Genomic DNA, 25,472 nt, shown 5'->3' with positions numbered 1-25,472 from the left:
CAGGTAATTACACATGTTACTTTGGACCCTCTGAGCATGGTCGATACATGGATTGCGTATTGAGTCGATACATGAATTATGTTCAGGTTTCAGTGATATATGGATCTTGTATTGGTTATGGTAAGAGATAGAGTTTCGAGCATGCATAGATACCCTGACTCATTTAGAAGCATTCATTTAAATGCTAAATATTGCATGTCACCTATATACGCTAGTTAGGAGCCTCGACTCCGTTGATTGAAGCATGCCATCTTTAATTACCATACGTGAGCAGCATTATGATTATCTTTTGAATTGGAAAGCATGCTTTATATCCTTTGACTGTTTTATATCTTTTGATACCTGTTATTCAAGAGGATGTTCACTGTTTCAGTTCCAGGCACTGTTACTTATGTCTGCATTATAAGTACTTTGATGCCTATAGCCTCGTAACTACTTCTTCGATATTAAACTTGATACTTACTAGGTATCGACTATGGTGTACTTATACTACGCTTCTGCACATCTTTTTGTGCATATCTTCAGGTGGTACTAGCAGAGCCTCTTGCTGAGTTTAGGTGTTCGCTCAGAGACTTAAGGCGAGCTGCACCTCATGGATTCGTTTTGTAGTGCTCGAGACCCTGTCCTTATTTATAACCTGTCTATTTTCTTTCTCTCAGTTAGTTTCAATTATGTATTCAGACTTGTACTTATTCAATAGTTGCTGGTGTATTTGTGTCACCTTGTTCTTGGGTCAAATTCTTATGGAGTTGGAGTTGATTTATGGAGTGTTGGTTGTGTACTTGGTTAACTATATATTTACTTTAAAGCCTATTATGCACGGTAAAACAGAAGTCGAGCAATTGGAAGGTCTTCAAGTTCTGTGGTTCTGCATTTGGTTGTGATCCCACAAGTTTGCCAAAATGCCTTCCCAGCAAAGAGTTGGATGCACACGATAGAAGCATATTTATAGGATAATTTGTAGCGGCCAAGTGAACTTATCGTTAAACTAGGTATTTTATGTGTGTATTTTCTAGAATTGTTTAATATTATCTGTTAGTACGCATGCTTTATAGAGATTGTATGGTCACTTGGTTGAATATTGAGTTATTTACCCAAAGGAACTGGTATCAATTCCCACTTAATACTTCTTAGTGGTGCACAGAGGCGGATCCAGGATTTGAGGCTTATGGGTTCCTACCGAATTCATATGCAATAATAACTGGGTTCACAGTTAGATATTTACAAATATTTAGTGAATTTTTTAATATAAATACAGGGTTTACGCAAGAGTTACTGGGTTTCCGGGAACCCGTATTTCATGCTCTACATCCGCCCCTGGTGGTGCACCCACATTCTAGAAATCTGGCAGCACCACCATAGTGAAGCATCTCCGAATTCTGCAGAATCAACTGGACCTGAATACCTGGAAAACATCCAATATTTAGTCGACTGCCTGCTCTATCAAAACCAATCAATATGGATAGATAACTTAGAGCCCATAATCGTAGAATAATATCTCAAAGAAAGAGACGTGAAAAAACAAAATATAAAGGCTCAGATGTGCTGTTATATCGTCTGTGATAAGACTCAGTGAAGACCCAAGTTATCACTACTGCACAAATTAATCATCACAGCACTCACTCTAATGCACCAACGGAATCGAACCCGGTCTGTACCGTGGCAGGGTACTATTGTACCACTAGACCGCTGGTTCTTTGTTGGTTCAAAATTTCAAATTCTTAAAAAAGTATCATTTCTAATCTATTTGGGTACATCCGTAAAGTGGAAATGTAAGTTATTATAATGTTAATTATCTTGCACATCACCAATGGAATTTTGTGACAAGATTAACTAAGGTTATTGGTGGATAATGTTGATATATATTGAGTTGAAGTAGAAAACTAATCTAGTTGCTCACCACACTTAAATACTTACACTAGTGATGGAGCATTCATCTCAATCACAGGATTTGGTTTTTTGATAAAATAAAACTAGGTTTAGCCTTTTTAATGTCAAAACACAGACGTGCTAAGTTGACAGCAGTTAGCATCACATACAAAATCAGCACCCTTCAATAAAATCAACAACGACATACTGCACCAATAAAATAAACTATCAGGTTAACTAATTTTTTTTGGTCAGAGTTCGAAACAGTGATTGGTTTAATTAATACTTAGCAACCTAGGCCGTCTGCCAGGGCAGATAATGTACCAGCTGCTGGAAGGCTAGGAAATGAGAATGTTGCAGTTGGAGCTACTTTCGTTCAACTCATGTCAATTGAATTAATAAATGCATCTTAGGTGGTGTACATGGCGCAGCACCGTCCTCTATTTGATTTGAACTTTACTCTATAAAAAGAAAGAAAAATACATTGTAAACTGGAGTATTGATCTGATTGATAACTGATGGTAATTTTGACGCATGGTACCTTTCTTTGCGTGTGGGTTAAGCACATATCACGCGGGAATTCTTTCAAGAGTGTTCAAATTTTAAACATGTAAAGCGAAAGAGAGAGTCGAGAGGATTTGTAGTTTGTAAAGCGCTTTTGTTGAATAAATTTTTAAAGAGCTTTATTTTTAACTTATAAAATTTATTTAAGAAATAACTTTTAGTTAAAAAAAATTACTTTTAAGATTAGTTGTTTATTCTACATAAATTTAAAGTTTTAAGAGTTATTATATTAGAAAATTTTTTAGATTAAAAAAGAATTAAATAGACCATACATGGTGGACTCAATTTAGTTTTGGCAGCACTTTGAACCCGTGAACAACACGTTACGTTGAACACCCTGAACCGTGAACAGATTGAACCGCTGGATTGGCTCACTTAACTATGTTAAGGGTGGTCAAAATATAATATATAACCATATAAAGTAGTAGTATTTAACTTATATTTGCAGCATAATTTTTCGGTGAAGAGTGTGCGCTTGACCACCCTTGGCACAGGATGGCTACGCCACTGATCACGGGTTCAAACCCTGGTGCAGAAAAAAGCTTGATAATTAAGTGAAAAAGAATAGAGGGGTGGGTCCATTATCTCACGAGTTGCGAACTGTACCAGCTAGTCCTCGGGATTTCTCTGTTGTTGGAATTTTCAATTATTGCGTCAACTTACCATCTTAACCGAAGTTGATTTCATGTTAGTTTTGAATGTCAACTAGGAAATGTGCGCTTCATGGATTGCTTCTACACATATCTACTGCGGGATATTGAAACTTCTCTAACTTTTCGTCATATTGTTGTGGCAGAGGGACAAGTTGGAGGCGAGAATGAGAATCAACGGATTTACGTGGAGGGGTGGGGCACATGCACCCATGCTCCCCTCCCTAGGTTATGTATAAAATATTAATTTTTTTAATTATGTGGTCAAATATATTTGTGGCCACCCATGCTCAAGTGATTGGTTTGGTGCATTGGTGCCCTCTTATCTCCTTTTTGTCCCCAAGGTTAAGGGGTTCGATCCCCATACAATTCTTTTTGATTAATTCCGTTTATAGTTAATTACAATTAATAAATTCCCAATTTCCCACGTCCTTTTCAATTAACAACATATCCCTATGGGCTATGCCCTTTCTTTCTTTTCAATTAACAAACAAATACATTTTTTTTTTACTTTAAAAAAAAAAAATCCCTTTTGCTTATGTCTTTTTTATTTTCTTCCCCTAATCATTCTTTTGAGTACAAACACTTTGAAATCCCTAAAAGCAAAGTACTCATGACTCGTCTCTCTCGGCTCTCATTGAATTCAAAGCAGGAAAACCCTGCTCAATATTAAGCGTTTTTAAAAACGTTTTTGAATGATTGTTTAATTTGCTATATAGAGCGTGAGATATTTAAAACTGTAAGTAATGATGTTATTATTGACTGTTTTCAATAAAAACTCGTCGAGAACAATTGTAAAGTGAATGATATTTTTTGCAAATATACTATTAATATAGTTTGCTCGTCAACTTGCCGCCATTATAAAATTTTATATAATTGAATAAAACAGGAACCAAACATCCATCTTAAAGATAATAGTGCACGCATTGTATTAAAATCCTGGATACGCCTCTGGGCGTGGTGGACCGAATCTAGGAAACCGGTCGAGGCAATCAAACCCCTCAGAACCGGAGATCTTGCCTCGTGGTGAGGAAACTCAGAGTAAACACTTAAGAACCCCTCCACGTGAGTAGTGATGCTTTCCTCGGGGTCGGGGATCTGCACCACGACCATGTCTCCCTAGCTGCAGTCCTTCTTCATAACCTTGTGATGCTTCTTCGATATCGAACTCTCAAGGCCATGAAGAAGGATAGCGGCCGGGGAGACGAGGTCATAGTGCAGCTCCCCGACCGGGAGGAAAGCATCACTACTCACGTGGAGGGGTTCTTAAGTGTTTACACTTACCCCTTCACACTGGGTCCTCTCGTGATTGATTTCGTATTTTCGAGGTAAACACGGCGTAAATGGGGTAGGTGAGAACGAGCCTGCAGCAGAACCTGGTGCTGCTGATGGCCGCAATCGATGGTGGGGTATTTCGAAGGAGATCCAAATGATTGTCTTTGGGTTCATCACTTCCCTTCTTCCAGGTTTTCACAACGTTGATTAGCCTGTACTACAGATCAAATAGCAAACAGAGGGATAAAGAGAACTTTTCTCTTGTTTCCAAAATTTACAATGGCCAGTTACTACTGCTCCATATGTTTGAGAGGACATCAAATCAAATGTATTAGTAGATTTTTTCTCTTCAAATCTGAATGTCATTCTTGCTTTTATTTTGATTGGCAAGGCTTTGTGTTTAAATTAATGGAAATAGTTGTTTAGTTCCTGTCTTACGTTGTTTATAAGTGCGAAACAAGTTGAGAAGAGAGAAAATTCTAATTTTGGTGATTAAAGACATGAGAAAGTCATTTTCAGCATGTTGGAGTTACCTGATGTTACTTAGTCTTAGATATTTGGGCTGATGTTAGTTTTAGATATTTGGGCTGATGTTAGTTTTAGACTTGGCCCAGTTGTATTTATTAATAGACACGGCCCAAATGTAATTAGTCACTAGATTTTATTTTGTAAGGACTCTTCAGAAAAATATCCAAGAAATGAAAGTATGCTCTCGAAGGTTCTTCTCTGCGTATGAACTCAATTTTTCAGTCTTCTTCATTTTTGTTCAATCCATAAACCTTAACATGGTATCAGAGCGGAATTGTGATTACTCTAATCACACGCTTTCGATCGATCCTACCCCTGTGAGTTGATTCAAGTTTTTTTTCTCCTTCTATCATCTCTAATTTGTGTTCAACAATTTCTTTTGGAGATCGATTTCTGTTTGGTTCTCTTTGATTTTGGCAAAGTTTCGAGTACTCCTCATGAACATTTCTCAGCTCGGAGCAGTTGCTTGATTCCTCCTCTTTCAGAATCTGTTATTTGTGATTCACTGATGAAAGTCGGTAACCCTAATTTCATTTTTCTGAAATTGTATGCTCAATTTGCTTAATTGACTTGTTTGCCTATACAATTTTAGTGTTAGTATGGTGAATTTTGAGGTTCCTCTTGCTACTAGTACTAGTACAACCATCATATATACACCAGACCCTTCTAGCCCTCTTTTCATCCACTCTTCTGATATTCCTGGAACCTGTTTAGTTAGTACTCCATTTAACGGGTCTGGTTATGGTGGATGGAAAAGGAGTATGATAGTTTCTTTGTCGGCTAAGAACAAAATAGGTTTTGTGGATGGATCCTGCCCTAAGTCAATGGCTAATGAGAATCCTGCGATGATTCGTCAATGGGACAGATGCAATAATATGGTTATTTCCTGGTTAACTGGCTCTCTTTCACCAACTATTGCTGAAAGTGTTCAATACTCGGAGACAGCTGAAAGTATTTGGAAGCAATTAGAACGTAGGTATGGAACTGTAAACGGAACTAAAATTTTTGAGATAAAAAGGGAATTAGCTTCTACTCAGCAAGGTTCTCTTGATGTTGCTTCATATTTTAGCAAATTAAAGAAACTTTGGGATGAACTTGGAACAATGCGCAAAAATCATGGAAATTCTTGCACCTGTGCTGCAAGAACTGGTATTCAGAGGGATGAAGAAGAGGACAAGTTACACCAATTCCTTATGGGATTAAATGAGGTGTATGTGGGTGTAAGGAGTAACCTACTGATGATGCAACCTCCTCCCTCATTGGACAGTGCTTACAATATTCTTCTTCAGGATGAGGGTCAAAGGTAAGTTCAATACAATCCACAGCTAGTACCAGAATCAGCATCTTTCAATGCTAATATGAATGTCAAACAACAGTTTCCAATCAAACAGTATAATCACAAGATAGATTTTGATCAGTCAAAAGGAAGCATGTTTTGCAAGTATTGCAAAAAATCTGGACATCTAATTGAGAAGTGCTACAAACTCCATGGGTTCCCACAGAATTTCAAGTTCACCAGAGGAAAGAAGCTGGTTGCAACAGTATCTGCTGAACCTACTCAATTTTAGCCATGTACAGCAAGCCATATCTCAACTCAACCTACTCACAATGCTCCTCTGGTTGGACCTACTCATGTATCTGATGATAAGATATCCTCCATACCTGGTTTGAGTCAGCAACAATTCTCTCAACTTGTCTCCCTACTGCAGCAAACTCAAATTGGTCATGTTCCAGAGCCTCAACAAAATCTGATGGGGTCTGCTAACTTTGCTGGTAGTTTTCTTTCCTTCCCTGTTTATACTGATGATGATTCTCATGCTTGCTTGTTGTCTAGTGTAAGTAGAGATGTGTGGATTATAGATAGTGGAGCTACTGATCATATGACTTCTAATAAAGAGCTTCTTTCTAATCTGACTCCTCTTCCTACTCCTTACTTGGTAACTTTGCCTAATGGTTATAAGGCAAAGGTTACTTGCATTGGTTCCTGTACTTTAATTCCCTCTCTTACTCTTCATCATGTGTTATACATCCCTTCTTTTCAATATAATCTGATTTCTGTGCACAAGCTTATTCAACAATTTCAGTGTCTTGTCTTGTTTACCTCTATTTCATGTATCTTGATACAGGACCTTTCCATGAGGAAGCTTCTGGAACTTGGTAAAGTGGACCAAGTACTCTACAAGCTTCTTCATGATCATCAACCCAATGCAACATCTAACTTTCCTTCTTCTATTTTTAGAAATAATGTGCAAGTTGTTTTCCTTTCTGAACAGTCTAGTAAGATTGCACATAATAAAGCTGCTTTACATACTATTCCTATTGTTCCTTGTAATGATAAGCAAAGCATAAATAAAAATGATGTTCTTTGGCATCACAGATTAGGACATATTCCATTTTCTAGAATGAAAACCATCCCTTCCATTTCTGCTGATTTATCTGCCAAACAATCCTTTATATGTCCTGTTTGTCCTCTTGCTAGGCAGGCCAGATTACCTTTTCCAGCCAGCTCTACTATTTCAAGTTCCTTGTTTGAGTTGATTCATGTTGACACATGGGGTCCCTATCATACTCAGACTTATTCTGGGGAAAAATACTTTCTTACCATTGTGGATGACCATAGTAGAGCTACTTGGACTCATTTGTTGCATACTAAAAGTAATGCCTTTACCATGTTGAAAGCTTTCATTTCCATGGTAAGAACTCAATTTAACCTCCCTATTAAAACAGTTAGAAGTGATAATGCCTTGGAAATTGGACTTTCAAATTCTGCCTTACAACACTTCTCAGATCATGGAATTATTCACCAAACCACATGTTCTCACACACCTCAACAGAATGGAATTGTTGAAAGAAAGCATAAGCACTTGCTTGAAACAGCTAGAGCTTTGATGTACCAGTCTAAATTACCAACAAAATTTTGGGGAGACTGCATTTTAACAGCCACCTATTTGATAAACAGATTCCCCTCCGCCATTTTACATGACAAATCTCCATTTGAAGTGCTTTATGGCAAATTGCCCACTTATTCACATCTTAAACCTTTTGGGTGTCTTTGTTATGCAACTGTACCTAAATGTGAGAGATATAAGTTTGATCCAAGAGATGTACCTTGTGTTTTTATTGGTTATCCATTTGGTAAGAAAGGTTATAAGTTGTACAACTTATCTACCAAGTGTATTCTTGTTTCTAGGGATGTCATATTTCATGAATCCATTTTTCCTTTCCTGCTATCCTCTTCCTCCTCTTCCAGCCACCTTCCATCTTCCCATTCTATACCTACTTTACCTGTTATCTCTGATCCTTCCCATTTCCCTCCTGTTGACACTAATCCTTCCCATTTTCCTTCTGTTGCTACACCTTGTCCTACTAATCCACCTTCTGTTGCTTCTCCTAATAGTCCTTCCTTCTGATCTTCCCACTACTTCTACTCCTTCAACATCTTCTTCTCTCCCTGCTACTAGAAAAAGCACCAGAAATCACACATTGCCTTCACACCTTAATGATTTTGTTGTACAACTTCCTCCTTCCATTTCCAGCTCCACTACTTTGTCTCTCTCTGCTGCACACAACTCAAGTTGAGCCTCATTCATATTCTCAGGCAGCTACCAGTTTAGTCTGGCAGGAAGCCATGAGAAAAGAATTTGAGGCCTTAGACTCTAATAACACTTGGTCTATAGTTGAGTTACCTAAGGGTAAAAAGCCTATTGGATGTAAATGGGTGTATAAAATTAAGTACAAGGCTGATGGAAGTGTAGAAAGATATAAGGCAAGATTGGTAGTAAGGGGTGATACACAAATTGAAGGCATTGATTTTAATGAAACATTTTCTCCGGTTGTCAAAATGTATACTATTAGGTGTCTAGTTGCTTTTGCAATTAAAAATGGGTGGTCCTTGTATCAATTGGATGTGAATAATGCATTTCTTCATGGTGACTTAGATGAAGAGATTTATATGAAGCTTCCCCAAGGCCTCACAGTTGCTTCATCTTCTCAATCTACTTCTCCTTTGGTTTGTAAGTTGCAAAAATCCCTTTATGGCTTAAAACAAGCCTCTAGGCAATGGTATGCTAAGTTGTCACAAGCACTTTGCACTAGAGGTTACACACATTCTTTGAATGATTACTCTCTTTATATTAAAAGGTCTGAATCCTCTACTGTATTTCTTGCTGTCTATGTGGACGACATTATCCTTACTGGGGATGATGCTGAAGAGATCAGTGCTCTCAAGTTGTTTTTAGATGATCAGTTTAAAATTAAAGACAGGATTTCTTAACTATTTTCTGGGGATTGAGTTGTTATATGTTGATTCTGGGGTACTTCTTCATCAAAGGAAGTTTGTTTCAGAGTTAATTGCTGAATATGGGTGTTCTGATGCTTCTGCTGTTTCTTCTCCCCTTGAGATGTGTGTTAAACTCAAGTCTGATGTTGGGGTCTTGTTGCCCAACCCTGAATCTTATAGAAGTTTAGTTGGAAAATTGAATTTTCTCACTCATACCAGGCCAGATTTATGTTTTGTTGTGCAACACTTGAGTCAGTTTCTTAAGACACCTCGTCTGCCCCATATGACTACTGCGTTACATGTTCTAAGGTATTTGAAAGGCACACCTGATGTTGGAGTCCACCTCAATAATTCTTCTGATTTTTCTGTACAAGCTTTTTGTGACAGCGATTGGGCTTCTTGTTCTGATTCAAGGAGATCAGTTTCTGGTTATTGTGTGTTTTTAGGGGGTAGTTTGATTAGCTGGAAATCTAAGAAACAAGCCGTTGTCTCCTTGTCTTCTGCTGAAGCAGAATATCGGGCTATGAGTAAAGTAGTAGCTGAACTTGTCTGGCTGGTTCGTTTGTTAGCAGATTTGGGTTTGCCTTCGTACAGTTCTATTCCTGTTTTCTGTGATAGCTTGGCTGCCCTTCACATCGCCAAAAATCCTGTTTTCCATGAGCGCACGAAACATATTGAAGTTGATTGTCACTTCATCCGCACTAAGTTGGCAGATGGCCTTATTTCTTTGCATCATGTTCCTACCTCTTCTCAGCTTGCTGACATTTTTACTAAGTGTTTGACAGGTGCACATCACAGGTTATTGCTTGGCAAGTTGGGCGTGTTGCCACCCTCCAACTTGAGGGGGGGTGTTGGAGTTACCTGATGTTACTTAGTCTTAGATATTTGGGCTGATGTTAGTTTTAGATATTTGGGCTTATGTTAGTTTTAGACTTGGCCCAATTGTATTTATTAATAGACCCGACCCAAATATAATTAGTCACTAGATTTTATTTTGTAAGGACTCTTCAGAAAAATATCCAAGAAATGAATGTATGCTCTCGAAGGTTCTTCTCTGCGTATGAACTCAATTTTTCAGTCTTCTCCATTTTTGTTCAATCCACAAACCTTAACACAACATGAGAGATTACTTTTTATGATAACTCATAAGAATAGTGAGATTATGTTTTAATTGGTTTGAGGATTCCGACTCTCATTTTACAGTATCTTTGAGTTATGTGAATAAAGAAAGTATAGTCTAATTCTTGCGATTTTAATTATATGATGATTAGTTCTAATCATATTATTTGCGGCTCCTAGATGAAAAAGGATTTAATCAAATAAAAGTGAGTGAAGAAACCCTACTATATATTATAGCTTTTGATGAAGTCAGCTCTTTTGATTTCCTCAAGGATTCACTGGTTCTATGAATTGGTTTCTCATATTTCTTTAAAATAAACTAAAACTCGGTGTAAGCCCTTTTAATACACTTCTTATCAGTCTTGGGTGGAGGCTAGTCCCACTAATACCCATGCAAAGGAAATGACACTATATAACCGCTTTTAAAATAATAGCCGACACTATATAACCGCTTTCAAAATAATAGCCGGAAAAATATTATGTTTTATACAAAAATTATACACTTTTGTAGTTACCGAATGGAAATAGTTTGTGGTGCGGGCTATAAGTGATAATAGCCCTAAAGTCTTTGTTAACAAAGCCTACAGATTAAGAACTTGGGAAAAACTAAAGGCTCAGATGTGCATTGATATCGTCTGTAATCAGACTCAATGAAGACCCAAGTTTTCACAACTGAGCACATTTATCATCACAGCGCTTTTGATGCACCAGCCGGGAATCGAACCCGGGTCTGTACCGTGGCAGGGTACTATTCTACCACTAGACCACTGGTGCTTGTTGTTTGATGCTTCAAATGTTGGAAGTAATATTTAATCTGTTTGTGTACATCCATATAATGTAAATGTTAGTTAATAATCATTTCAATTATCATATACATCAGCAATAGTCTTATGGAGATGGAATCTTGTGACATAATCAACTAACATTACTGATGGAGCATTCATCTCTATCACAGTAATTAACTAGCTTTAAAATAAACTAACACTAGGTTAAGGTTTTTTAATGTCATTGGCTTATTATTAAGAGAATATATCACTTTATACCTATTAATTCTAAACTATTTATCCTTTAATGCCCAGACTCAAACTATTTACTACTCCTACCCATACTCCCCAAACTATTTACCCGCTAGTTGTTCCCAGAGTCAAGGCTTCAATCACAAAAAGCTTAGCTTTACTAAAATAAAGATTGGATACAGATTCTCTCCGAATAATCACTGTTATGTACAAGAGAATTTTAGCATACATTGGAAGGTGACCAACTGATAACCGCAATCGAGGTTATTTGAAAAAATTGAACTAGGCCCTGGCCCCTTCCTCCTTTCTCTAATTGAGTAGTTTCCGTGAACCATGCGATCTGAATTACATGTGGACAAAACTTACAAAGCCATGGTTTGGATACTTCATTAAGTACAAGAGCAGATTATATCCCAAATCTAAATTTTTGTGTGTATTTGAATATCCACCATTGTTGGGCTTGAAGCTCAATTTTATTTTTGAAGATTTTTTGTTTGATTCAAAGTGGGTGCTGTTAAATATTGCTTATAGTACCTTCTAGAAGTTCATACTGAAATTTGATAGTATTTGGACCTGATTTGAGGTGATTGAGATCGAAATTTTCAGTTGAAAATCGAAGAAGAACACAACTACAGTATACCGCTACGGTATACAATATGCTGTAGGAGTATATAGCTATACTGCAACAGTACACTATTATAATTTACAAAACAGTATACCGCTACAGTATACTAATATACTATAGGAGTATATAGTTATACTGCAACAATATACTATTATAGTATACAATATATTGTTATGGTATACTGTAATAATATGCAAGATAATTTAACAATATGCTATAATAGTATACAATATACTATGATAGTATACTTATTACCCGTAAATTCACTTGCCTTTTCTCTTTTAATTTGTTTTAAGCTTTTACCCAACGTGAGGGGCAAATTGAAAATGAAAATAAAAATAAAAATTATAGTATGCTTATGATGTAACGGTATACTCTTACAATTAGATCCTTTTAGAATTTTTTAAATTTTTTATTGACAACTAATATTATTTTAGTTTAATAATTAAATTAATTTTTTTAACTCATTGCGTACAATTGTATACCCTGTTGGTATAGCTATATACTGTACTGGTATCATATGTTAGTTAATATTTTTTTGGTTGTATTAGCTACATTTAATTGGTACACAATTTGATTTTTCTTTAGTAATAATATAAAAAAAATAATAAAAAAATAGTGAAAACAGTAAATGAAATTAGATTATGAAGAGAAAAAGAATATAAAAAAAAGAAGTTAAATGAAATTAGAAAAGGAAAAAAGAAAACAAGAAAAAAGAAAAAAATAGAAAAAAGAAAAGAAAATAAGCATAGAAATAAAAAAAAATGGAGAATAAAGAAAAAATTCCCCACAAAACCTACTATGGGTAGGAAATGTAATTAGTTTATGGGTAGGAAAACAAATGGATAAACAAGGGTAAATAGTTTTATTTTTGTGGGTAACTATGTCAAAACCCCTGTTATTAACTCAAAAAACAAACGAGCACAAGATAGTTGATATTTTGAAGACTTTCAGAGCTAATAAATATAGGAGAGCAAGAGAAAACAAACATGAAAGATAAGAAACTTATGCGATGAAATTGGAGCTGATTTTCTTTCATACACAAAGTACATAAAAAGTAGAGTCTTATCAAATCCTGGAAATTGACTCCTTATCATCAATCTCTGCATCTCTTTCTTCTTGATATGCATCTTCAATCAATAAATCTTCCCCAAATCAAACCAGAGAAACAAGAAACTTCCACCTGGACCCTTCCCTTTTAGCGCGAATGGGTGCTTACTATGGTTTAAATACCAATATACAACTCATCCTCATGGACCTCAAGACTAAGTATGGTCCTCTCATCAACCTCAGGATTGGATCTCTTCGTCCTTCCATATTCGCCGCTAGCCACTCATTAGCCTACCAAGCGTTCGTCCAACACGGCGCTGTTCTCTGATCGGCCAAAGGATATGCAGACTGTAAATAGTCAACAAACCATTTGACCTAGTTCCTTTAGCGATTTATGCCGAGAATCTATCAGCTCTAATACTAATGCTAACTAATATGTTAACTGAATCGCAGGAACTAAACAATAGATCGAGAATTCAATGGTTAGTTCAGGAATTATGCAGGGTAATTCGAGAAGATAACCTAAATGATGGGACGAAGAAGATGGATTTAGAATAGAGTATTATCTAGACAAAGAGTTAATGTATATTGATGATCTTTACTGAAATTACAAGTCTGTATATCACAATTGTGATGAAAGAGTAGTTGGTTATTTCCTAACTAACTTTCCCGCCCAATTTCCCTTTAACCACTTCTAACTAACTCGAATAACAACTCAATCATTTCCTCACCAACTAACTAATCCAGTTAACTAGCATGATACATATATTTACTATTTACAATATACTGATATTAATATTTGATGCATATATAATATTTGTCCTGTTCTTTACCATTGGATAACACTGTGCTGAACAAGTTCTTTTATGATTTACACAATTACATATTTGTATAAGTTGTTGATTTCAGTATTTGCAGCAAAGAAGGTGTTGCCTGTTTGTGGGTATCAATTCATTTACATGAAAAATGTTTATGGAGCATCTTCATGCATTTCTAATAGTTGTATCATCTTTTTCCCAGACCAGTCTTGAACTTGTAGCCAAATCATCCAAAATGCATTTGCTAATGTTTTTTCATTGTTTGTTGCAATCTGGTGGACACCTATAGTCATGTATACATTTTTATTACAATCCTATTATTGTTGATGTATATTGTTATTAAGTATCATTGCTCAGTGATGTGGCTCTGGCTTTAAGTAGGAGAGCAATGAGGCAACAAACGTAGAAGATGATCCTGGAAGGTTAAGGTACAACTTCTATTACAAACTTTTTGTCTAACCTTATATGATTTTTTAGCTAAAATTTTTATTAGAACTTTCAAGTTGCTGTTGTTTTAGAGATGAGCTAATGAGGCTTGAGGAAGAATGCAAAAAGAAAGATTCTATGATCAAGGAACTACAGGAATCGGCCGGAGAGGTCAGTATGTTTTTTGTTTGACATGATCATATGCTTTTTCAATGTCTAATTTGGAAAGAATTCATAACTTTCCTTGTTTGATTCTGGAACCCACAGCTTCATTAGCAATTAAAATAGCGTTCATTATTTATCTCTCTTTAACGAAAATCAACATCCATCAGCTTATTACTCTTTTCAGCCTTTCTGTTAACACCTTTGAGATCAACTTGTAGACAATGTCTCTAAGGCTAATGGGTCTAAAGACTCTCAACTCCTTAGCTCCATTCTTTTTTGGGATCAAGGCTATTTAGGTTGCATTATAGCTTTCTCTAAATCTCCATGAATGTGAAGTTTTTGAAAGCTTCCATGATGCTTCAAAACATACCAACATTTAACGAGGAAGCCCATTGTGTAGACATCTTGGCCAGGGGCTTTGTTCATGGCACACATTTTCAGACATAACAACACCTCGTGTTCAATAAATTCACATTATAAAACTGCATTTTCAACGATGACAGATTGATCAGATTACATGATGACCTCTTCAAATTCACCTTGTAAAAATGCATTTTTTGACATGATCATATATTTTTTCAATGTCTAATTTAACATGTCTTTTATAGGGGAGCCGGCACCACTTCATTGTAATTGCGGATACCAGCGTACATGCATAATGATATCGGGTAATGTCACGCCGAGATGCCTATGCAAGGTAGCCAAGCTTATGTGTGGTGATTCATGTGGATGCACCAAGAAAGTATGCATAAATCATTATAAAGAGGAGCATGTATACAAGTGCATAGTTCCCTATTTAAAATTCATAATTTTATAGGTCACTCCTTAATACATCTGTTTTTTTATAAGTGTTCCTAGACCCATCAGACGTGTGGTGTACATGCTTTACGGATATATATATATATATATATATATATATATATATATATATATATATATATATATATGTTCATGCATACATATACATACAAATATGCAAAAAGTTAGTGTTGACTTTCTCTCTCTTTTTTCTCCATACCTGATGTACGTAGTGCAACATTTTTCCAAGAAATAAATAATAGTCTCAATTGGTAATCTTATTATTCATATTGATAATAGCTAATTCAACTTAGTAAGATATAAGCCAAATGTTTACAATATATTATCTTGGATATTGTTGCAAAATTTTTATTTACTAATATAAAAACATAAAGTATTTAATTCAAAGTTTTGAAATATTTCTTCGATTAAACAACAAGTTTTTTCTCTCTGTAAATTTTTTTAAAATATATTATAGAAAAATATACTAACAAGTTTTTTGTTTTGGGACACCCGAAAGAGAGGAGACTTGGAAAAACGGTAAAGGTTCAGATGTGCAATGGTGCCAGGCTTTTGCATCTATAAACGGTTTTGTGGTTACAATTGAATCTATACCTACTTTGCAAAAAGAAATTGCAAGCCTACCCACTTTACGATCATTATCGGATTTGAAGTTAAAAAAAAAAATTAGCCGGAAGTGAAAAAATTACACTTCATATGCACTTAAGGCCAAATAGGTCTGAAGTGCAACCGATGATTTCATGCACTTAAGACCAATAAGTCCGAAGTGAAAAATTCCACTTCAGATGCACTTAAAGCCAAAAGGTCTGAAATGCAACAAACGTTTTCCTACACTTAAGGCAACAAGTCTGAAGCGAAAAATTGCACTTCAGATGCACTTAAGGCCAATAAGTCTTAATTTAAAAATTGCACTTCATATGCACTTAAGGCCAAAAGTTCTGAAGTGCAACAAACGTTTTCCCGCACTTAAGGCTAGGGCGGTTCAAAACCGAACTGAAACCATTAATTGAACCGAACCGATGGCTTATTGGCTTATTGGAATTGGATTACCGGGGTAATGGATGGTGAACAGATTGAGATTTTAAAATTAACAGCTTAACGGTTTGGAGGCAGATTACTCAATTTTCTTATTGGATGAACGGTTGCCCCGTTAAGAATTTTTATATATACACTTTTATCCCTATGTATATAAAGTACTATTGAAATACTGTAGTAGTTGACTGTATTCTCTGGCGATAAAGTCTACTGTGGTAGTTTTGCCGGCATTATCAAGGCCTAAAAATAAGATCTTAGCCTCTTTCTGCCACAGACCAAGCGATGCGAGAACTCCGTAGAACCAATCGACCAAGAACATTCATTTCAAATTGATTTTGATTGACTATGAGCCCTAAGATACAGAGTTAAGAAAAGAGACAAAGGTGTTTGATGGATTGAATGATATAAGAACATAAAGCGTATCACAATCTCTCGATGGATTCAAGAGAGAATCTTTCCTCAAAACGGTAGACTTTATCACTAGAGAGTAGAGTCAAGGTAGACTTTCTATTTTTATTCTTCACCCGTTTGGTATTGATTGTTTAAAAAATTTCTATTTGGTTAAGCCAATAAACCGCTCGATAATCATTAATCCAATACCAATCCGCCCATTGTCTTATTGGATGGCTAGGGATTACTACATTTATAATTCGATAACCGATAAGTCAATCTGTTAAGCGTAATTAACAGCCCGATCTGCCCGATAAGCACCCCTACTTAAGGCCAATAAGTCTGAAGTGAAAAATTGCACTTCAGATGCACTTAAGGCCAAAGGGTCTGAAGTGCAACCAACGTTTTCATGCACTTAAGGCTAAATAGGCCTGAAGTGTAAATTGCCCGGAAACAGAAATTTGTTCTTCAAATTTTAACAATCCAATATACGATTTAATGCCTAAATCTACTGCAAATGAGCTCAAATTTGAAACTTAACCTCCAAATATCATCAAGAACAAAGCTCAATCATCAATTTGTCAAAATAGTAATAAATCTAACGACCCATTTTGTAATTAAGAAAAAGAAAAAGAAGAAACCCTAAGCAATAGTAAAAATTAAAGCTCCACAACAGCTCACCAGTATAAAACATCATAAACTTCCTTAAAATACATTCACAAACACCATATAAAATCACTGTTACCCGAAAAAGAAGAAGAAGAAGAAGAAGAAGAAGAAGAAGAAGAAGGAGAAAAAGGCCTAAAGTTATTTAATTATTGTTTCTCTGTCTCTCTTCTCCCCTCGCCTCACACATGTGACAACACTACTACTAAGAAAAAATTGTCAACTTGTAGAATAGTAGATGCAATAAGCAGTTCTATATAGTATAATAGAAGGAAGAGGAGACTTTAGAAAGTGGAGCAGAAAAACAATGGAATCATGGCTCATGATAATCATCACTCTATGTATCTCTTTCTTCTTGAAATCCATCTTCAATCTATTAACCTTCTCCAAATCCAACCAGAAGAACAAGAAACTCCCCCCTGACCCTTCCCTTTTAGCGCGACTGGGTGCTTACTATGGTTTAATGCCGATATACAACTCATCTTCAGGGAACTCAAGACTAAGTATGGTCCTCTCATCAACCTCAGAGTTCGATCTCTTCGTCCTTCCATATTTGTCGCTAGCCACTCATTGGCCTACCAAGCATTAGTCCAGCACGGCACTGTTTTCTCTGATCGGCCAAAGGATATGCAGACTGTTAATAGTCAACGGATTAACATTAGCTTTTCCCCTTATGGCCCCTTATGGCGTCTCCTTCGTCGAAACCTTACCTCTGAAATCGTCCAACCATCTCGCATCAAGTCCTACTCAAACGCCCGATCTTGGGCACTCAGTATCCTTATTCAACGACTCCTTCATGCTCAATCAGACTCTGGACAAGTCGCGAGGTTAATTGATCATTTTCAGCATTCCATGTTCTGTCTTCTTCTCCTAATGTGCTTCGGGGAAAAGATCGAGGGAGTTGGAAACTAAACAGATTGAAGATACACAACGAAGGTGGCTGCTAAGTAATAGCAGATTCAAGAAACTGATCAAATTCTTCCCGAGAGGACTAGGAAAGATCATTTTCAGGAATTGTTGGGAAGAGCTCGTACAACTGCAACAAGAGCAAGAGGGACTCTTTATCCCTCTGATCCAGGCACGAATGATGGCTAAATCAGCTGAAAAGACTAGTGATGGTTCGAATCAAGAAACAGAAGATGAAGCAAAAGTGGCGTGCTATGTGGATACGTTGTTGGATTTGGAATTGCCAGAGGAAAAGAAGAAGCTTAATCTTGGACAGATAATTAGCCTCTGCAGCGAGTTCCTCAATGCGGCCACTGATACCACGTCCACCTCACTGCAATGGATTATGGCCAACTTAGTCAAATAGAAGGAGGAAAAATTATACCAAGAAATATGTGAGGTAGTTAACACAAGGAAGTAGGAACCCGAACACAGTGAAAGAGGAAGATGTACAAAAAATGCCTTACTTAAAAGCAGTGATCTTGGAAGGTCTAAGGCGGCTTCACTTGCTGCTGCCACACGCGGTGACAGAGGAAGTGGAACTCAACGGCTATGTCATACCTAAGGATTCAACGATCAATTTCATGGTTGCGGAAATGGGTTTGGATCCAGAAGTGTGGGAGAATCCCTTGGATTTTAAACCAGATAGATTTGCAGAAGCATTTGATATAATAGGGAGTAGAGAGATTAAGATGATGCCGTTTGGTGCAGGGAGAAGAGTATGTCCAGGCTATGGTTTAGCTATGCTCCATTTAGAGTAGTTTGTGGCTAATTTGATCTGGCATTTCGAGTGGAAGGCTGTGGATGGAGACGACGTTGATCTATCTCAACTGCAGGAACTCACTGTTGTCATGAAGAATCCATTTCGTGCTCGCGTCCTTCCCAGAGTAAATCAGTGACATATGACCTTAATGAAGCAAAAACATAGAAGTGAAATTGTTATGGTAGGGGAATACTCAATCATTTCTCCAACATGTGAGGCTTGTTTTTTGGACTGGACTTAGAATTGTAGATATAATTTAACTTTTTTGCGTTTGGGAAATTCTAAGGAGTCCAAATATTATGATGGAAAGGAATGGAACATTATCTTTCTTCTACTTATTTCTTTCCTTGTTATTTTGTCAAATTAATCAAGAGTCAACCCCAAGAAACTGCAATAGCAAAATGGACTTCAATACATTTATACAAGATTAGTCAAGGATCCCATTCCCCTTCCCGGGCCCACTCAGTGGCTGACCTACGATACTTTTAGTTTTTTTAAGGAATACATCTCTACGTATTCAATGTGGTTCCGGGGACACTACACAGGATTGGAACGAGTTGACCATCGAATCTTGATTCATTTCTTGCTCACAAGACCCCTTAAGGTTTACATTCACCCTTTCCATAAAGAAAGAAATTATTGAGAGTTACAAGAGTAAGAAAAAATCTTCTCCTTAATACCTGACCAAGGAAGTAATACTGGTAGCCAATAACTCGAAAGAAAGATCTTTTGACCTTTACTAATACAGTCAAACCTCTCTATAACATCGCTATATAACAACCATTCACTATAAAAGTTAAGTTTTTATGGAACAATTTTTCATGCTATATGATAACATATATTCTCTACAATAGCACTTCGCTATAACAATCAAAAAAATTCGGAACAAATGAGACTGTTATAGAAAAGTTTGACTGTAGCTGAAGGATTGCAAGACGTTTGACAGCTACCAATCTACCATATAAATTCTTCTTTTCAGATCAAAGAAATCATCAGAATTTGATTAACTTTAAGCTAACCATCAACTTATTTTTGAGAGTTCCCTCATCGCTTGTAATTGGAAAGCAGAACTGCACTTCTAACATTATCAACTGTTACATTTCATAATTGAGCAATGAAACTTGAAGGGGATTCTGTATTTACATATTAAGATCCGGGTACATGCCAAAATTTTGAATCACTCACAATCAAGAGATATGAGAAGCCCAATAGGACTTGATTATTCTGCATTCGAGCGTTTTAAATTACTAAACCTATATATACATATTTAACGTACTATATCTCCTTACATCTCCGAGAGGAGGTTGCTGATTTTCCGAAGCTCCTTGAGAGCTGCCATGGCTGTTACTTGTCCTTTACCAACTAGAACATTTTTCGAAAGGTTTTCTAAGGTCCCAACTTGATCGCGATCTTGCTGAAAAACTGATTCAATCACCTGCACAAAATGATGATTCTTGAATTAATGAACAGACTATAGCACAGTGAGTTTGGTAGATAAGTACACAGTGCAACAGTCATCCCATAAACAGACTGCTGGTATTGCAAAATCGCAGAAATAAATAACACAGAAGTTTCTCGCTAATGCAAATATATCACAGCATTATGTGGATAGAGATATACTGATGGATTTAAGTAGACAACTCAATGTATTTGGTTTAGTTGCAATCAGATGGATGGATAAAACCTGTCCTAAGTAAGTTGCAGGTGAGTTCCGAAAATTCATGTAAGTTCTATACTTTTGATATGATTAAAGTTAAAATAATATAGCCGAGTTTACCATGATATAAGTCTTACCTGGATATTCTCAAGCATCGACTGTCCGAGATTTCTCAAACTAACCATTAAATTCTGGTCTACAGATTCTCCCTTGCTAATTCCACTGTTATTAGATGTATCAGCAGCACTGTCTGGATTATTCCCACTATTGCAAGCTTTCGTGGAGTCACAGATACCTTTTTCAGACGTCTCCTCACCACCATTTCGTCCAAATTTCCATAACCACTGAAATTTACCAGATAGAAGTTTCCGCTCCTTAAAGTCTACTGGACCCTTTCCCCCAGAGTCAGCACTTCCTAAAGATTTTAGCGAGGTCTGCTGAGGGGGAACAGAAATAGGGAGAGGTGAGACTTCTAGATTGGTACAAGATGCCTCACCACTATTTCCATCAGCATCATTTTCATCGGCTGAGAAATTTGATGCAACACTACTTCTTTCAGATCTATTTTCGTGATCATTTGCATCACTAATAGGGCTTGGAGGATCTGAGAAAATAGACGAATTCTGATCACTAGCGGCACTTCCAGTGGAGCATGACTGCTCAGACGTGCAAGTAAAATTTCCATCATTACAATCTTGTCCGACAACGTCAACTGGAGCTTCCTGCTCTATATTTTCATCATCAATAAGCTTTTCTATATCTTCATCGGCACCAAGCTGCTGAGCAAGATCTTTCAACAAACTTCTCCTCACTGACTTGGGAGCTTTTTTTCCATTATCAACTGTAGATGGAGATGGAGCAGACTCAGTTCTAGTAAGACGCAACCTCACTTTCTCAGACCAACCTTTTCTTTGGTTTGGAACTTGTTTTTCCGCACTATTTTGCTTGCGCTCTTCTTCCTTGTGTAAAACTCTCCACTTCTCTTCCCAATAGCTTTCAGGTACTACAGGACCTCGTGGAGTTTTTGGGGAGCTTAAATCAACTGAATGGCTATGACCTCTTACAACCGTTGACTGATTTTTACCATAGATCCCAGTATGATCAGTTAATGGAGCTGAATTGTTGGCATCCACTGCCAGCGCCTGCAATGATTTTGCCTTAGCTATCAGTTTTCCTAGATTCATATCTTCTGGAAAATTTAGCAACCTTTGGAGGCAAGTAGTAGTGTTCTCAGTGGCAAGCAATGAAGACCTCAAATGAAGTATCATAGTAACTGCAAAAGCTGATATAAATGCTCCCCTGGATGAATTTAAGACTCCAGAGCTGGACTCGGTATCATTTTCACAAGGCTTCTCCAACTTCTTGTTGTCACATGCAAAAATTTCATCCCAGATTATCAACAAGTCCTCAAGCGCAAATTCACGCCCAAATAGTACTCGAAACCAGCGAAGCGCAAAATATTGTGGTTCAACCCCTAGTTCAACAAGATGACTGTGGAGAGAAGAATCGACTAGCGAAAGCAAATGGTATAATGATGCTGAAGCTTCAATGATAGGGGGATATCCAGTATGCGAGTTACCATATGGTAAAGGGGAAAAAAATTCCGCCATAGCAACAGCACCACCAGCCCCACTCATTAGAGCGTCAAACATACAATATGCATCGTGCTCCATAAACTTCTCCGATAGAAGAATACCAAGCTCACCTTCGGCGCCATATGCATCACTTAATAAAATAACTGCTTGAACCTTCGGATCAAGTTCACTTAAACTAGTAATTTTCACTGGACTCTTCTGAGATCCATTGTCATCTTCCACAGATTCCGAGAATTTTTTGAAGTCAAATTTATATGTCAAGTCATTTTCATGAAATGAGAACCCATCAAATTTGTCAGCAAAATGATCCTCATAAAGATTCCTAACTTCAGAAAGCTGCTCCGTATCAGCTTGAAGGACATAGAGAAGTGGAGCCAACAGTTCATGCATCCCTGCAAACCAAAGCAGAAAGTTTCTTCATTAATATAATGAGAAGACAAACAGGAGAGATGATTAGCGATTTTGCCACTAGGTTTACATGGCAAATTCAAGATCATGATTGCCTGCACTCTGGTTGCTAAGCTTGAAGGACTTTCATCTTGATTCATTAATTAAGAACTGAACATATATCTTATACGAGACGCCACAAACTAGAAAAGGCCAATTACGCTCCACAATAAGCAGTAGCGCATAATAAGTTTGTCAACATTATGATTTACCTTGTCTGTAACCATACTCTGGATGTCTAAGGCACCAAAGTAGTAGAATTCTCCTCAACATGGCTTGGCATCCAGGAGTCTGGAAATAGCTACCATGCTCAGGATATAAACGCGAAAGATCCTGGTCAACCATCTTCTCCAGTTCAGCATTCCTGAAGAAGCGACCCCACATGCTATCTGCATTACCACACCAATCATCAGCATGTACTCAATGACAAGTTACAGTTTTATTCAAGTACTTTGTAATGCAAGATCGAGTAAAATGGAGATATACTTTTAATATTGCAGGACCCAAATAATTGTTTCCTCAGGATGGTCTAATTAACAAGATTCAAATGTTCGAAGGTGCTCAAGCTTGAACAGTTTTCAGCATTTCCCTTGCTAAAACTAAGAGACAAGAAAATGACTTGAAAGTATGATGCAGATATCCTACCAGGGTTTTGTGACAATGGATTGTCTATGACAGGATCAGGAGAATTACTTCCATCTTTAGGAATATGTGGATCAATAAGAAGCTGTCTTCTCAAAGAAGCATACCTACACAAACCAAAAACGTGTTACACAAAAACATTTATGTATTAAGTACCTCTTTATCATAGTGAGAACATAGAAATAAAAAGAAAACTAACACAGCGGAATTTATATCATCACGAAATTGAAAATAAATGGTATGATCAAAACCCACAATCTCCCACGTATAGACTTGGAGAAAGAAACCCTCAAGACATGACCGTTTGATATTCAGTAAACTACCCAATATGCTATTATACAAAACTATAAGATGTATATAAAATTCAGAACAATGACACCGCAACAAGAATTCAACAACAAAGAGATGATCAAACATGTCAAAACATCATTAACACATAACCTTAACTTGAGGGATGAAGCCCCATGCCATGGCATCAAGAAAATGGGATTCCATTATTTTTAATTATAGAATCCACCAAAGCAACAGCCAGAAATAGGCGACTGCAAAGCTGATGAGTAGCTTATGCAATTTGAACTCTGTGCTACTGTTTGCAGTTGAAACCAGAGGAAACTGATTAAGGAAAGTAAAAAGCTTACAGCAAATTATCTCTCAAACTTATGCAACTTTGTGAACTTTTACCAATTTGTTAACTTCTTAGATTTTTGTTTTTAAAAAAAATGCAGTTTTTAACATATCATGCAATATATTGTTGACAAATCAAAGATTAAAAATCCGAGAACATCCCCAAAGCATCTGCAACAACATACAAAAACCCAACTTGATATATGATGTGAACAGAGCCTATAACTAAAATTCAACAAAAAAAAATGCAAAGGTTCTACTTATTATGACAACAAACAAGAAAATCAACAGAAACCAACATAATAGCCAAAAGGGTCAACGCGAAAATGCAAATTGCATACCTTCTACAACATTTGCAACAAAATACAAAACATCAACTTGAGATATGATGCAATCAGAGGCTATAACTAAAAATCACAGAAAATATGAAATTACCATTATGTAAAGTTACTTTGTTTTTTAATTAAATAACCAAGAAAATCAACAGCAACAAGCATAACAGCCAAAAGGGTCAAAGAAAAAGCAAATTGCGCACAAAACCTCAACTTGATATATGATCTAACTAGAGGCTATAACTAAAAATCAACAAAAAAATGTAAAGTTACCATTATGTAAAGTCTCTACCTTTTTATTACAAGAAACAAGAAAATTAACAGAAACGAGCAAAATAGCCAAAAGGGTAAAAGAAAAAACAAAATTTATACCTTCTACGCGAGTCAGCGGCGACACGGCGAAGATCATCAATGGTTGAAGAAGGAGAAGAAGGCAAAATCCCCAAATCAATACGCCACCGGATTCCTCTCAGATCTCCAAAACGACGTGAAGACTCAAACACCACTGCTGACTCAATTGCAATTGTAGCCATTTTTTGACCAAAATTTTAATTTTTAGCTAAGAAATTGAGAAATTATCAAACACCCAGCTGCTAAAACCTCACAAAGAATCAATCAAACCAATAGCCAGAGCACATAAAGTTGTAAAGTTGAAATTTTTGAAGACACCATGTGCTAAATGTCCTCATATAGGCTATTTTTCAACAAGATATTGAGAAATTAGAGCCTTCAAGAAAGTTATATTAACGGGAAAAAATTATAAAGAAAATAGCTGAATTTAAGGTCAAAATTTTCTGGGAAATGTAAAGAAATTAACAGAGAATTTTCGTTTAGAGGGAGAAAAAAGAGAGAGAATTGAGCTAAATTTATGGGAGAAAAAAAAGGGCAAAAGTTTTATCGACAAAAAATGGGAATTTGCTATTGGGTGGTCAGTGGTCTAATCTTGAAGAAGTTTCTGATGAATTTCTATGTTTTGATTTACTTTTTTCCTTTTATTTTCAGGGTTTTTTATTTTTTGTAGAAAGAGAAAATATAGGGAGAGAATAAAGGGAGGAAAATAAGAAGTTTGTTTTTGTTTGGTAAATAACAAAAAGGGAATAGAAGAAATAAAAGCTAAATTGTGGAAGGCAAGTGCTTGACATATGCTTTTGTCTTCAGGGGTTCAAGTTTTTT

The 25,472-nt window shown here is 36.5% G+C and overlaps 1 protein-coding gene, 1 non-coding gene and 1 pseudogene across 2 annotated transcripts; 1 reads left to right on the top strand and 2 right to left on the bottom strand.

Annotated features, from left to right (window-relative positions):
• On the bottom strand, window positions 10,988-11,058 carry TRNAG-GCC. Its single transcript has one exon. It is a non-coding gene; the product is annotated as a tRNA-Gly (tRNA).
• On the top strand, window positions 17,493-19,378 carry LOC109235032 (annotated as a pseudogene).
• On the bottom strand, window positions 20,074-25,408 carry LOC109234348. Its single transcript, XM_019400307.1, has 5 exons — window positions 24,672-25,408; window positions 23,347-23,450; window positions 22,914-23,090; window positions 20,797-22,646; window positions 20,074-20,437 (listed from the first exon to the last, which is right to left on the bottom strand). Exons 1-5 carry the CDS (start codon window positions 24,830-24,832, stop codon window positions 20,288-20,290), a joined length of 2,442 nt encoding a protein of 813 aa, XP_019255852.1. The 5' UTR covers window positions 24,833-25,408; the 3' UTR covers window positions 20,074-20,287.

The sequence above is a fragment of the Nicotiana attenuata genome, chromosome 11 (assembly GCF_001879085.1).
Source record: "Nicotiana attenuata strain UT chromosome 11, NIATTr2, whole genome shotgun sequence".
In the NCBI taxonomy this organism is placed as follows: Eukaryota; Viridiplantae; Streptophyta; class Magnoliopsida; order Solanales; family Solanaceae; genus Nicotiana; species Nicotiana attenuata.
The sequence above is the reverse complement of the archived record's forward strand: the minus strand, read 5'-3'. Positions and strand labels throughout refer to the sequence as shown.

Bases quoted from the DNA above. Each gene is read 5' to 3' on its own strand.
- LOC109234348 (XM_019400307.1), bottom strand. From the start codon at position 24,832: ATGGCTACAATTGCAATTGAGTCAGCAGTGGTGTTTGAGTCTTCACGT. The intron at 23,091-23,346 runs GTAGGATATCTG...GTGGTAATGCAG, and splicing joins TCCATTGTCACAAAACCCTG to ATAGCATGTGGGGTCGCTTC. The intron at 20,438-20,796 runs GTAAGACTTATA...CATTTTGTGCAG, and splicing joins CGATGCTTGAGAATATCCAG to GTGATTGAATCAGTTTTTCA.